At 37.1% G+C, this 12653-nt stretch overlaps 1 protein-coding gene across 4 annotated transcripts in view; it reads right to left on the bottom strand.

Moving 5' to 3' along the window:
- Positions 1 to 2923: 2923 nt before the first annotated feature.
- Positions 2924 to 12653, bottom strand: part of LOC127639422 (glutamate receptor ionotropic, NMDA 1) — a 33476-nt gene continuing 23746 nt past the window's right edge. For 2 of the 4 annotated variants that reach the window (XM_052121436.1, XM_052121442.1), the window contains 2 exons: positions 8300 to 8410; positions 2924 to 5269 (listed from right to left, as the gene is read on the bottom strand). In XM_052121436.1, coding sequence (XP_051977396.1) covers positions 5204 to 5269; positions 8300 to 8410 — 177 coding nt within the window. In that variant the 3' untranslated portion in view covers positions 2924 to 5203. The remainder of the gene's footprint in view (positions 5270 to 8299; positions 8411 to 12653) is intronic. The other 2 variants (XM_052121450.1, XM_052121460.1) reach the window with 1 other exon arrangement.

Below are 12653 nucleotides of genomic sequence, written 5' to 3' on the forward strand. Positions count from 1 at the left end.
CCTGTAATCCACAAATGCGAAGAATGTTCAAAAAAGGTTTTGAATCTTTTTGCACTTGTAAACAATGCATTACTGATTTATTTATTTTCCACAATTACATTTTTAAACAAATTAATGTTACTAAAACCTGGTGTATTTTGATATATTTTGTTCTGTTTTGTGGAAATTGTACCAGCATTTATATGTGTGTCTTTAGCATATTTTGGAAAACAATGATGAATCATTAAAAAAAAAAAAAAAAAATTGGACCTTTTATTAAGCCTTACACATTTATATACACTCACCTAAAGGATTATTAGGAACACCTGTTCAATTTCTCATTAATGCAATTATCTAATCAACCAATCACATGGCAGTTGCTTCAATGCATTTAGGGGTGTGGTCCTGGTCAAGACAACCTCCTGAACTCCAAACTGAATGTCAGAATGGGAAAGAAAGGTGATTTAAGCAATTTTGAGCGTGGCATGGTTGTTGGTGCCAGACGGGCCGGTCTGAGTATTTCACAATCTGCTCAGTTACTGGGATTTTCACGCACAACCATTTCTAGGGTTTACAAAGAATGGTGTGAAAAGGGAAAAACATCCAGTATGCGGCAGTCCTGTGGGCGAAAATGCCTTGTTGATGCTAGAGGTCAGAGGAGAATGGGCCGACTGATTCAAGCTGATAGAAGAGCAACTTTGCCTGAAATAACCACTCGTTACAACCGAGGTATGCAGCAAAGCATTTGTGAAGCCACAACACGCACAACCTTGAGGCGGATGGGCTACAACAGCAGAAGACCCCACCGGGTACCACTCATCTCCACTACAAATAGGAAAAAGAGGCTACAATTTGCAAGAGCTCACCAAAATTGGACAGTTGAAGACTGGAAAAATGTTGCCTGGTCTGATGAGTCTCGATTTCTGTTGAGACATTCAGATGGTAGAGTCAGAATTTGGCGTAAACAGAATGAGAACATGGATCCATCATGCCTTGTTACCACTGTGCAGGCTGGTGGTGGTGGTGTGGGGGATGTTTTCTTGGCACACTTTAGGCCCCTTAGTGCCAATTGGGCATCGTTTAAATGCCACGGCCTACCTGAGCATTGTTTCTGACCATGTCCATCCCTTTATGGCCGCCATGTACCCATCCTCTGATGGCTACTTCCAGCAGGATAATGCACCATGTCACAAAGCTCGAATCATTTCAAATTGGTTTCTTGAACATGACAATGAGTTCACTGTACTAAAATGGCCCCCACAGTCACCAGATCTCAACCCAATAGAGCATCTTTGGGATGTGGTGGAACGGGAGCTTCGTGCCCTGGATGTGCATCCCACAAATCTCCATCAACTGCAAGATGCTATCCTATCAATATGGGCCAACATTTCTAAAGAATGCTTTCAGCACCTTGTTGAATCAATGCCACGTAGAATTAAGGCAGTTCTGAAGGCGAAAGGGGGTCAAACACAGTATTAGTAGGGTGTTCCTAATAATCCTTTAGGTGAGTGTACATATAACAGTGCTACATCATTGGATTTTTTTTTTTTTTCAGCAATTTAAACTTCACAGAGCTTAGAACAATTATAGCCAAAAAGAAAATAAATTGAAGCAATGGTCGTTAATGGTAGTTTTATTATATTTCACTGAATTGTGCTTTAGTACTTGCAAAGTCTTGTTTCTGGCTACGGCTATGCCATGCTCTGAAATGTACTAAACTGCATTTTTAATCATATTATTAATATGTAAGTTAATTATAAACTCTTCAGTCCTCTTGAAATTACCTGAAATTCTGTGCCACATTGCCAATATGCCTGTGGTGAAATATTTACAAATTATTTGGAATTACTACAATTACTACACTTTCACAACATGAATCATTATATGTAACATTGACAAACATTAAGTCAACTTTTTCATATATAACCCTAACCAGATTTACCTCAAAACAAACATTGCTTTTTCCACCAGTGGTTGTTGTGCCACACATCACAATGTAACAGCATCAACTTACAAGGTCAAAAATTAACTGTTTATATCCCAAAGATTTGTTTAGTAATTAGTTAACCATTATAGAAAATACATGTGGATATAATAGGGATCAAGCTTAACTGCCCCATTTTACCCATATTCACCCTTATACCTTCATTCAACAATTACTCAGACTATGAGTCCATGTATCAGACCCTCAAACCAATGACTGCACATTCAAACAAAGATATCAATAGATATTCCCTGTACCCTAAATAGTTAGAGAAAAGTAGCCCATTAATATTGCATTTTTTGAGAAAACAGATGTTTAAACCCCAGCCAGATATTTTAAAAAGCTGCTTTGAAGGATCAAATACATTTAGTCAGTTGTTCTCCACCTTGATCAAATCTGTTTTGGATCATGACAGTGAAACAAGTGGCTATGTGTCTCACTGTGCAATATCCCCATGAGAGGAGTAGAGCCAAGATACAGATGATAAACATTATCCTGGCATATTTCATATCTTTTAGAATAAGTTATGTGGTCACACTATAACTTGCTATAATGTACTGAATGTTGCTCCTCGTGGTGAACACATTTAATTAAATACTTATGGTTTGTATGTAAGCAGTAACAACCCGATTCTAAAAAATGTGTCTACAGTGTTTGCATTGTAATGCCCACACATAGAAATGTAAAATGCATTCAGTGTGAAAGTTCACATATAGCTGCATCATTCATTATAGAAGAGAGCCAGATGACCTTTGCTCTTAGAGTGAAACCTCATATCTGATTTTCTAAATATCTGAGATTTCAGAAACACTTGCCACCCACTTCTAGTTCTTCTAGAGAGAGAGAGAGAGAGAGTGAGAGATAGAGAGAGAGAGAGAGAGAGAGAGAGATAGAGAGAGAGAGAGAGTGATGAGAATACAACAAAAAACTGAGTGATCCAATCAAAATGTTATTTTTCCATTTTATATTTATTTTATTCGCACACTGGATTACAGCAGTTATACATTTGTTTTAACATATATCTTTGTTTGAATTCAGTTCATATTTTAGTTTTTTCACAAACGATATTGGAATAAACGTTAAAAGTATATTTGGTGGTAGAAAACCTGGTGAAAGCAAATTAAATTGGTCTTACAACATTTTAAAGCCTTAGAAATAATATATATATTTGTATACAACAGTGAACAGGACAGGTTACATTGGTTTGTTTGACAAAGACGTGCTTCCTCTTAAGCCAAGACGTGCATTCACTTCCTATTTTCTTTCTTTCTTTCTTTTTTTAGAAAAAAAAATTCTAGACACTGTTGTTGGTTTTCATCACACTTCGTAAACTGGACTGCATCTGTTCTCTCGAGATTCCAGTAATACAATAGTATGATTAAATATTAGCCGTACATGATGGACACAGGAGTGCAAACGACAGAATATATTTCTATTTAGGTCGTATTTGATATTCATGAATCTACAGAGAATTTACATATGTGCTTAATGTGTAACAACTCTTACTTTAATATGAAGTGGTTCACAGTTATGTTCACAGTAAAACTGGATATTTTGCTGGACCCCACCCAACAAACAGAGCAATATTGGAAAGACCATCAGACCCTGCAAGATCTAACTACATTTTTCTACAAAAGATTTCCCATTTTCTTCTAAAACATACATTTTCCTCATGTTAATGTCTACAGCTTGTAAAATAGTTCCATAACTTACTGTTACAACTACAGTACGCTCAGTTCACAATCAAAGATTTTCACAATAGTTAGAAAAGCCCTCAATTTGTTTAAAACAAACGTCCTATACCATGTTCTAATACTTTTATTAGCCTATTATTGATCAGTATACTTATAAAAGTCCACAGAAAAGACAACTGACTCATATTTTAAATGATCACTTATGCTGGTAACCATTTAACTAACCCACAGAGCAAAAGCTGATGGGACAACAAACAATGAAAACAGTATCTAGTGTTATTTTTACACACATACAAAATATAATACTGCTCATATATTAGAATCATATAGTGAAATATATGTAATGTGAAGAAAGGTCCCTTTGTGGTAGCAAAACGAAGAATGCCACTTATCTTCACACAATGATACAAAAATTATTACAGGGAATTTCAAGCCAGACACGTCAAAGAGAAATTAATCTCAAAAAATCCTGTAATAATATCTGCATCATTACATCTACACCACTCTTAAGTGTAACTGGGTTCCTTTCATTTATTTAAAGTTTGTCATAAAACCTTTTTGAAAGTTGGATCTGCTACATTTCGCCCCTGGCTGAATAGACCCCATATTATCTGCTGATATTCAGATAATTCACATCCAAAGCAAGAATTCTTTGTTGTACAAAAGATAAAATCATAAATAAATAAATAGAGAAAAAAGATTGTAGTTCAAAAATCCACAGTATTTTTTTGTCCAAAGTGACATGGAGATTGTGTTTTGAAAATGGCAGTGAAGAGAGAGAATCTGGTATTAAGAGACACAGTTTACAGCAAAGTGCATCAATGATCAAATATGTGCCACCAATTTTGACTTCTCCAACAGTATTATTTATAGTACTGCATTTGATAACATAACCTACTTTTTCAATCGTCTAATCTAAAAATACATGTAAGTAAAAGATATGTTCTGTGTTTGTTCTAACAAACCTCTTTTCATATGGGAAAACATCAAAACACTACCAAAATTCAGTGTTGATATAAGCTATATATATATCTGAGGTGGAGGTAGAAAGATATGCACTGCATATGTATGAAACATAATTGTGTCTGATAGTAAAAACTAATGCATTGTTCTATGGTCTAGAACTTTTCTTTGATAACACTAAATAATGACCTAATATGAGTGGAGAAACAGATCTCTGTATATATAGTATATTTACATAATTCACAAAAACTTGCTTAGATAAGTGCAAAAATGAAAAAGTGAAGCACTTTGTGTGTGTGTGTTTATTTGGGCCAAGTGTGAGCTATGTGTCAGTGAGGGTTTGCTCCATTGTGGTTGATTTTAGCACAGTGTGTCCATAAGAGTTTCAAATCCAGTGTGCATATGTCCAGGTTGGGTGGGTTTGCACAAATGATGGTGTTGTTGGCTCAGGTGGGTGAAGAAGCAGCAGCAACTTTGGATCATCAGGTCTGTTTCAGACCCAACCACCTCCTGCTCTTCCAGTCTGCAAAGTCTCTCTCTCATTTTGCCTGTCAAATTCGCTTTCTCTCTTGTTTGTTCACTTTCACACGACTGTGCTCACAGAGGGGTCTGACAGGTTGAGCTGGCCGGTAATATCCGTGGGATATGGCTATAGATGAGGAAGAAACAAAAAAGGAAATAATATTGTCCTTTATTACTACAGAGTAAGAACTTCTAAATATTTACATAATCATAAATATGTTTGTCCGTGGCTGTATTTGACCAGTATTTAGTTAACATTGTTATGACGGAGGTAATCTCTCCACCCACTGCCATCGTGTGTACCTGTCATCTAGAATAATTTGGCCACATTTCAAAAACAGGCAGACACAAAGCTAAGGCGTTCCCGGACCTTGTTGTGAGATAAATAGAGTGAACGAGGTCATGGATTCATCATTTCTAAATTGCTTCACAAGGCTTTATCCTTACAGGATCATTGCTTGTGCTTAGAGTCTAAAATTGAATATGCTTCCTTAATGAGCACCATAGATCATGATGTGAATATCTCTCCACAAGAACTCTGCAATAACACAAACGAGAGCGCTCTGTCTCCTGGCCCACAGCTAATAATTTACCTGACCTAGAAGTATTGTCACCATAGTAACTGTCCTGATAAAATCCGAGGGCCGGAGCTGATATGCAGCACAAGGTGCAGTACATTCCAGTCCACCAGAGGTTTTGACCTTAATATCTCTCAAGGCCATTTGATGTCTCTTAATTTCTTTTTTCTACAAAATAATTATACTGAAGACTGATTTATTGTAGTACTCTCTACATAGGAAAATAATATCTGATTAACCCTCCTGCTACGTTCGCAAATTACCCTTTTAAGTGTTAAAAACAGAAACAAAAACCTAATCTTAAAATTGCATTTGGTCAAATTGCTTTTGGATTTTCCACAATAGTGGATAAATGAATAAATAAATGAGTATTTTATGATACTTGTTTATATTTATGAAATGTCAGGGTGTTTTGGGTGGTTACTGGGGTGTTGCTAGGGCACTACAAAATGTTTGCTTATTGGCCCAAGTAAAAAGAGACCATCGCCAAGTCTCTATGATATCTTGATCCCTAGATATGTGTGGGGACATACATTTCTGTTTTGAAAGTAAAAGCTTTTAGAATATAAATTATTATTGTGTGTTACTTTCAAACAAATACAATTATTAATTATTCCAATTGACAGTTGTTTCCACTCAAAATGAAGGTTTTACTGTATTATCTAACGTTAAAGAATAACACCACCACTGACATGTAGGTGGCACTCTTCCCAGATGAAATGCTATGTATTAAGGATAAAAAAAAGTTTATTTGAATACTCATGTTTATAAAAGGGAGGTGTGCTGTATATCTACTGTAATCAACCGGGTCTTTTTTGACACAAACAGGATTTTTATTTTTTATTTTTTTACAAAACAGAAAGGTTAAGTAAGGAGCTTATATTTAGAGGTACATAGTTTAGCGAATATAGCCAAACATGTGCCTTCAGTGGGTGACGTGATACACTCACTCATAACAAGGTTGTTATGGTGTTCCCAGTCAATTCTGAGTCATAACCACAGCGCCCCCAGTCTACAAACAAGTGAACAGCATGACAGAGTTCTATTCTACAACAACCAGAAGGATCATGCTGGTAGAGGAAGAGAGAGGCAGTGTGGCATGTGGAGTGGACACCGACATTTAAAACGCCATTCAAATCCATTTATAAAAAAACACTGATAGAAAAGAAAAGGATGATTAGGACTGAGATGGGTAAACATCAGTTCAAGTACTGTTTTATTTTATCTTTAATCTGCTTCTATTCTACCTTCATATTTTGAAAATACATAATGAAATCACATCATTGTTTTGTTTAAAAATGGCATATTTTGCCAGCCTCCTGACTTGTTATTAGCCATATTACTGAGGGAAAACCAACTGAGAGCATAGGAAATGTGAACTACATGGATGCAAATTATTTAGAATGTTTCTTAGGAATTCGGAATGTAATAAGATTAATATAAACCTCTGAAAAAAATAGCTGCAAATCAGCATACTTTTGTGAGATTGAGAGATTAGTTGTTTTACAAGTTGTAAGTCCCAGGTCAATCATTGCCATACCCCAAAAAATTTCAATTGAGCAATTAGAGTCATTGAAGTCATTGAAAGTATTGCAATTAAAAAGCCTTTGTTAAAATAGATACTAGCAGGTATGTTTATATTGAATCCTCAGAGCACGCCTTATTGAACCTATGGGACCAAGGATAAACAGTAAGCAATTAACACATTTGGGAATATGTGGAATTCAGCTCTGACAGTTCAATACATAGTAAATGTACCCAAAACCCATCTGAGGACCATTTCCTGAAAATGAAAGGGAAAATGTTTTTCAATTCATAGCGCTGCAAGAAAACACTGGATGGTTAAAAATAAACATAGGGATCTTGGTCGAGCAACCCTGCTGTGGGAACAGCCCTGGTTATTTTAGCAGCGCGTGTTGGATGTCTTTGGCCATTATGAGATACCGCATTGTGGGAGGCATACAGGGTGACTTTGGGACACCAACCACATAAAATGGGACGATAAAAAGAGGATGAGGTACATGGAAATAATTGGTACAGGACCAAGCAGTGAGAGGAGACACAAACACACATAAAGAAAGGAGAAAATAAAAGGTGTAAATAGAGCAGAAATTAAAAGTCACATTAAGGTTAGGCGTGGGAGAAAGACCAGCACAGGCACTTGAAAGGAGAATCTACCTTGTCCCCTCCAGCAAGGTCAAACCCACAAACCCTAATATAAAAACCCCTAACCCCTAATCCCCACCCTCTCCTCTGCTCCCTCTCCACACTTTCCCAGTTCCTAGCGGCTACATCCCCGATTGGGCTTTACCAACAGATGTCTGGATGGAGTATAGATGGCTGACTGACAGACATGTGGCCATGACTGTAACTCCATGTGTGAGGGTGGAGATAGTCTGAGATGAGACGTTGTTTTGAGAGGAAAGATGAGGTGACAGGAGAAAGGGAGAGAGTGAAAGAAACAGGGCAGACCAAGGAGAAGGAAAAGGAGAAGGTAAAGTAAGAGATAGAGAGAGATAGAGAGAGATATATAAGAGCGATAGAAGTACAGGCAGGGCATCATTTCTTAATCTCCTTACCGTGTCTTTGGACGACCTACGTCTCTTGATGTTGGAGGCCAGGTTGGTACTGATGGACCTAAAAGAGGCTTTCGTTTTGGGGTCGGGCTCTGCTCTACCACTTTTCCTATCCTAAAATAAATATACAGTATATGTAGAACAATTATTTGTATTCTTTGGAGGAGTGTGTTTGGTTTAAGCCTCCAACCATCACCACCCATGACTATTACTAAAATTACTGTACAGCACTACCTTGCTAATGCTAAAAGAGCTTAATTTCTGCATCCAAATCAGTCAAGCTTGTTTCTTTCTCTTTTTTTTTTTTTCTTAATTAACATGGTGTCTCCTGTCCACTCTCCATCCTGGCTTGGAGACAGACCTGTGCTTTCGTGCATCCACAGCGCTCTACAAGGAAAGAGGACACTGGCATAGACGAGGTGAGAATATGAACAGATAAGTCTTACTCTTGTACAATCCTGACACTCTAGAGAGGGGAGGAGGACTGCTGTGGACAGTGTGATCGAACGCCACTCATCCACAGTTCTACGACTCCATAATTGACAACAAAAGCATTAGCAAAGGAAAAAAAGCAAACTGAAAGTAATCGGATGGAAAAACAAGGCTCAGTTTTGAAAAGGATAAGATGTTCTAGTGTTTTAGGGGACATTAATAACTCATCAATAAACAACTGTAACTTAACAGTCCCTTGGCATTATACCCCAGTGAGAGTATAATTGGCTTATGAAAGAAGGAGGGGTGTGCAAGCTCATAAGAAGGGACGAGAGCGTTGGGAGGAGGTAATGAATTCAATCAGAAGACATGCAATACATGGAACCAAAAAGGTAATGCAAAATGAATGACATGACAGTTGACCTTGGCTGGCACCGTCACTCCTTTATTGACTAGCAGAATTGGACCTGGATTCTGGTTTCTGTTTGGCTGCTTTGTCCACATACTGTTTGATCCCCTACAGTGAGCTCTATCAGAACTTATTCTGATAAACAATTAACCAAAATGTGACCATCTGCACAGCACGTTATTATGCAACAATACAATGTATAATTATACCACAAAGAGGTTAGTGAACTGTGTCAGTTAAAAGGATAGTTCACCCAAAAAATTAAAACACTGTCATAATTTACTGTATATACTTACAACTTGTATTATTTTATTCCATGGAACACAAAAGTAGATTTTTGGCATTATGAGGGATGGGAATTGTGAGGAATATAGCAATCCTAGCAATACCAGTTCCTTAAAAGAACAGTTCACCCCAAAATTAAAATTCTAATTTTCTCATAATTTACTCACCCTCATACCATCCCAGATGTGTATGACATTCTTTCTTCTGCAGAACACAAACAACAAATATTAGAGGAATATCTCAGCTCTGTAGGTCCATACAATGCAAGTAAATTGTGTGAATACATTTTTAAGTCCTTTTTTACTATAAATCTCCACTTTCACTTTCCTAAGCGCTCTTCTCTCCTAAAAGTAAATTTTTTGTTTTGGTGTTTCGCATTAATCATGCATATTGCCACCTATCAGGCAGGGAGAATTTATATTAAAAATAACTTAAATATTGATCTGTTTCTCACCCACACCAATCATATCACTTCTGAAGACATGCATTTAAACACTGGAGTCATATGGATTACTTTTATGCTGCCTTTATTTGCTTTTTGGAAATTCAAATTTCTGTCCACCATTCACTTGCATTGTGGGGACCAACAGATATTAAATATTTGTTTTAAATATTTGTGTTTAGCAGAAGAAAGAATGTCATACACATCTGGATGGCATGAGGGTAAATGATGAAAGAATTTTCATTCTTGAGTGAACTAACAGTTCCACTAATGATGCATTTAGTACTAAAGGAAGAAATATTTGGAAATAAGAAATGCAATTGTTATTGAATTTAATGCTCTCAGTAACCTGGTACCACATGATGAGATCAATCATGCTAATGCACACAATCTTGCTAATGGTGTGTTTACACAGACTTTTAATTAAGATATTTTATTATTTTTATTCTTTCATTTTGATAAAATATCACAAATTAAACAAAACTCATAGTGTGTATCTTTAACTACACATTGTCATATCACCAAGCATCCAGTAATTAGTCTGATTAAAGTCTCACAAGCCTTTAGTACACGTAACACAGTAACAGTTCAGCTGGTAAGAGTAATTTATTCAGGAGGAAGTGTACATGTTTTGTGGTGTAGATTCAAAAGAACTGACTCATAAGAGTAATTTGTTCGAGAAACAGCCTACACTGGTCGTGCTGTATATTTCATTCTGCCGATTTAGTGTAGTGTTTGAGCACCAATGAATGGTAGTGCATGAAATGCTCTACTGAGTATTTTAGCATGTGGTGCATCTGTAGCAATGGAAGAATGCATGTTCCTAGAATTGTTAATGGAACTGAAAATCTTTTAGTCCTGGTCTTTCTTTTTTTTTTTTATGGAACTCAGCTCCCAATTGATTGTTAGTCTCAGTCGCCATTTACTTTCATTGCATCCTATTTCCGCACAATGAAAGTGAATAGTGATGGAGGTTGTCATTGTGCCTCACATGTTCTTCTGTGTTTCACATCAGAGAGAACCACAAGAAGGTAAGTAAATGATGCCACAATTTAAATTTTTAGGTGAATTATCCCTATAACATTTCTCTATAATATAACCTACACAGCCAACCATAATGCTTCTGTAAAGTGCATTTAACTGTTTTAAATTCTTACAGCATTTTTAAATTATCATTCACCAGTTGGCTCTCTCGAACAACATTGCAAAGCAAACAAGATACAATAAAAGCCCACAGTAAGATTTTTTCATATATTATGTTTGCATGTATTGCATACTGTTTTCTGTAGGTCATCAGAACAACTGGGGTGCATAGACAGGGTGACTGCACAAGCTCCTTTAACCAACAGTGCTCTCATCCATTGCATTTCAAAGCCCTTGGTTGAGGTAGTGCCTCTGGAGTGGGCAAAGAGCTCACATTACATGGGCTCCTGATCTGCTCCTGGCATGCTCTGTTTGAAATGCAAAGGCAGATCTGACTGTTCATGCATTCAGGAAGCAGTTGTGTGTATGGCGTGAGATCGTCAGGCTTTTGCATACATTGCATGTGCACCTGGAATGAGCTTGTAAGGTTTTATGCGTAACACTTCATTTTAGATTTTTGGGAAATAATTATTCACAAGTGCACTTGGTTGCCGTTATCACTTGCAAAATGTCCATATATCCACATTTTTTAAATCTAATGAGGCTTACATGGACAATGGGCTCACTTGCAATTAAATTATATAAACATTGTTTTTCTTTTCTCTGATAAACTGTGGGAGGATAAATTGAAAAAGACCTTGTCCGGGGGCAAATATAGTTATGCATTTTTCTCAAATTATGGGCCAGCAAAAACGCCAGACCTTTAACTTAATGTGGGCAGCACGTGTGGGTGTTTTAACCACGCAACATTGCCTTGTGACTCAAGTAGGATGTAAAGCCTTAAGGTTAAAACAATTAGCTCTTTATCACACAAATGATTGGGATTTATGGAAGTCACTCAGATATCCGTCAGCTTTGATACTGCACCGACACGTATTCCATTAGATAGTTAATCTATTTTGCTTGTGATGAAATATGCCTGCTTAGTAATGGGTCTACAGTAACAAGGCCATTCTTATTGACTTGCATCCCATTAGGACATTTGTTTTAACACACTTAGTTGCTTTTTAACACACTAACTTTCACAGCAGTTCAGAATCTGCTGACTTTTTCCACATTTTCTGCACTGATTATATGGAGAAAGTCTGCATGTGTAATGGATTTAAGAGGTCTGGAGTACTGGAGTTGAGAGCACTACACTTTTACCAATAGCTGCAAGCATATTCAAAATAGCCAAAATATTTAATAACAAATTTAAGGGGCAGGGCATGTGTAAAACTTTATAAGAGACGGCCATTCCAATTGTGTAGATTTTTTAAAAATTCTGATTCTAACAGATTCACAAGTGTCATTTGCAAGCTAGCCTGCTCATTCTCATGAGGGTTGCTCTTGTTACTTTCCACCAACATCCTGGCATCGTGTTGGCCTGTGACCCAGCATGTATGGATACAGTTGGAGGCCAGAAATGGACAGATGCTTATCTGTACAGGGCATAAGGACACTCTGATCCCTACTAGAGCCCCGTAGAGACATTTAGCCAGCCTGCTCAGCATGCATCTTCCTGACTCCACAGCAGCAACGCAGGCTCCTTTAGTATGTGAGTGTGTGTGTGTGTGTGTGTGTGTGTGTGTGTGTGTGTATGTGTGTGTGTGTGTGTGTGTGTGTGAAGATGCTCAGTAAAAGCAATGCCACTGACAGTAGTGAGG

Source organism: Xyrauchen texanus, chromosome 4, assembly GCF_025860055.1.
Source record: "Xyrauchen texanus isolate HMW12.3.18 chromosome 4, RBS_HiC_50CHRs, whole genome shotgun sequence".
Lineage (NCBI taxonomy): Eukaryota > Metazoa > Chordata > Actinopteri > Cypriniformes > Catostomidae > Xyrauchen > Xyrauchen texanus.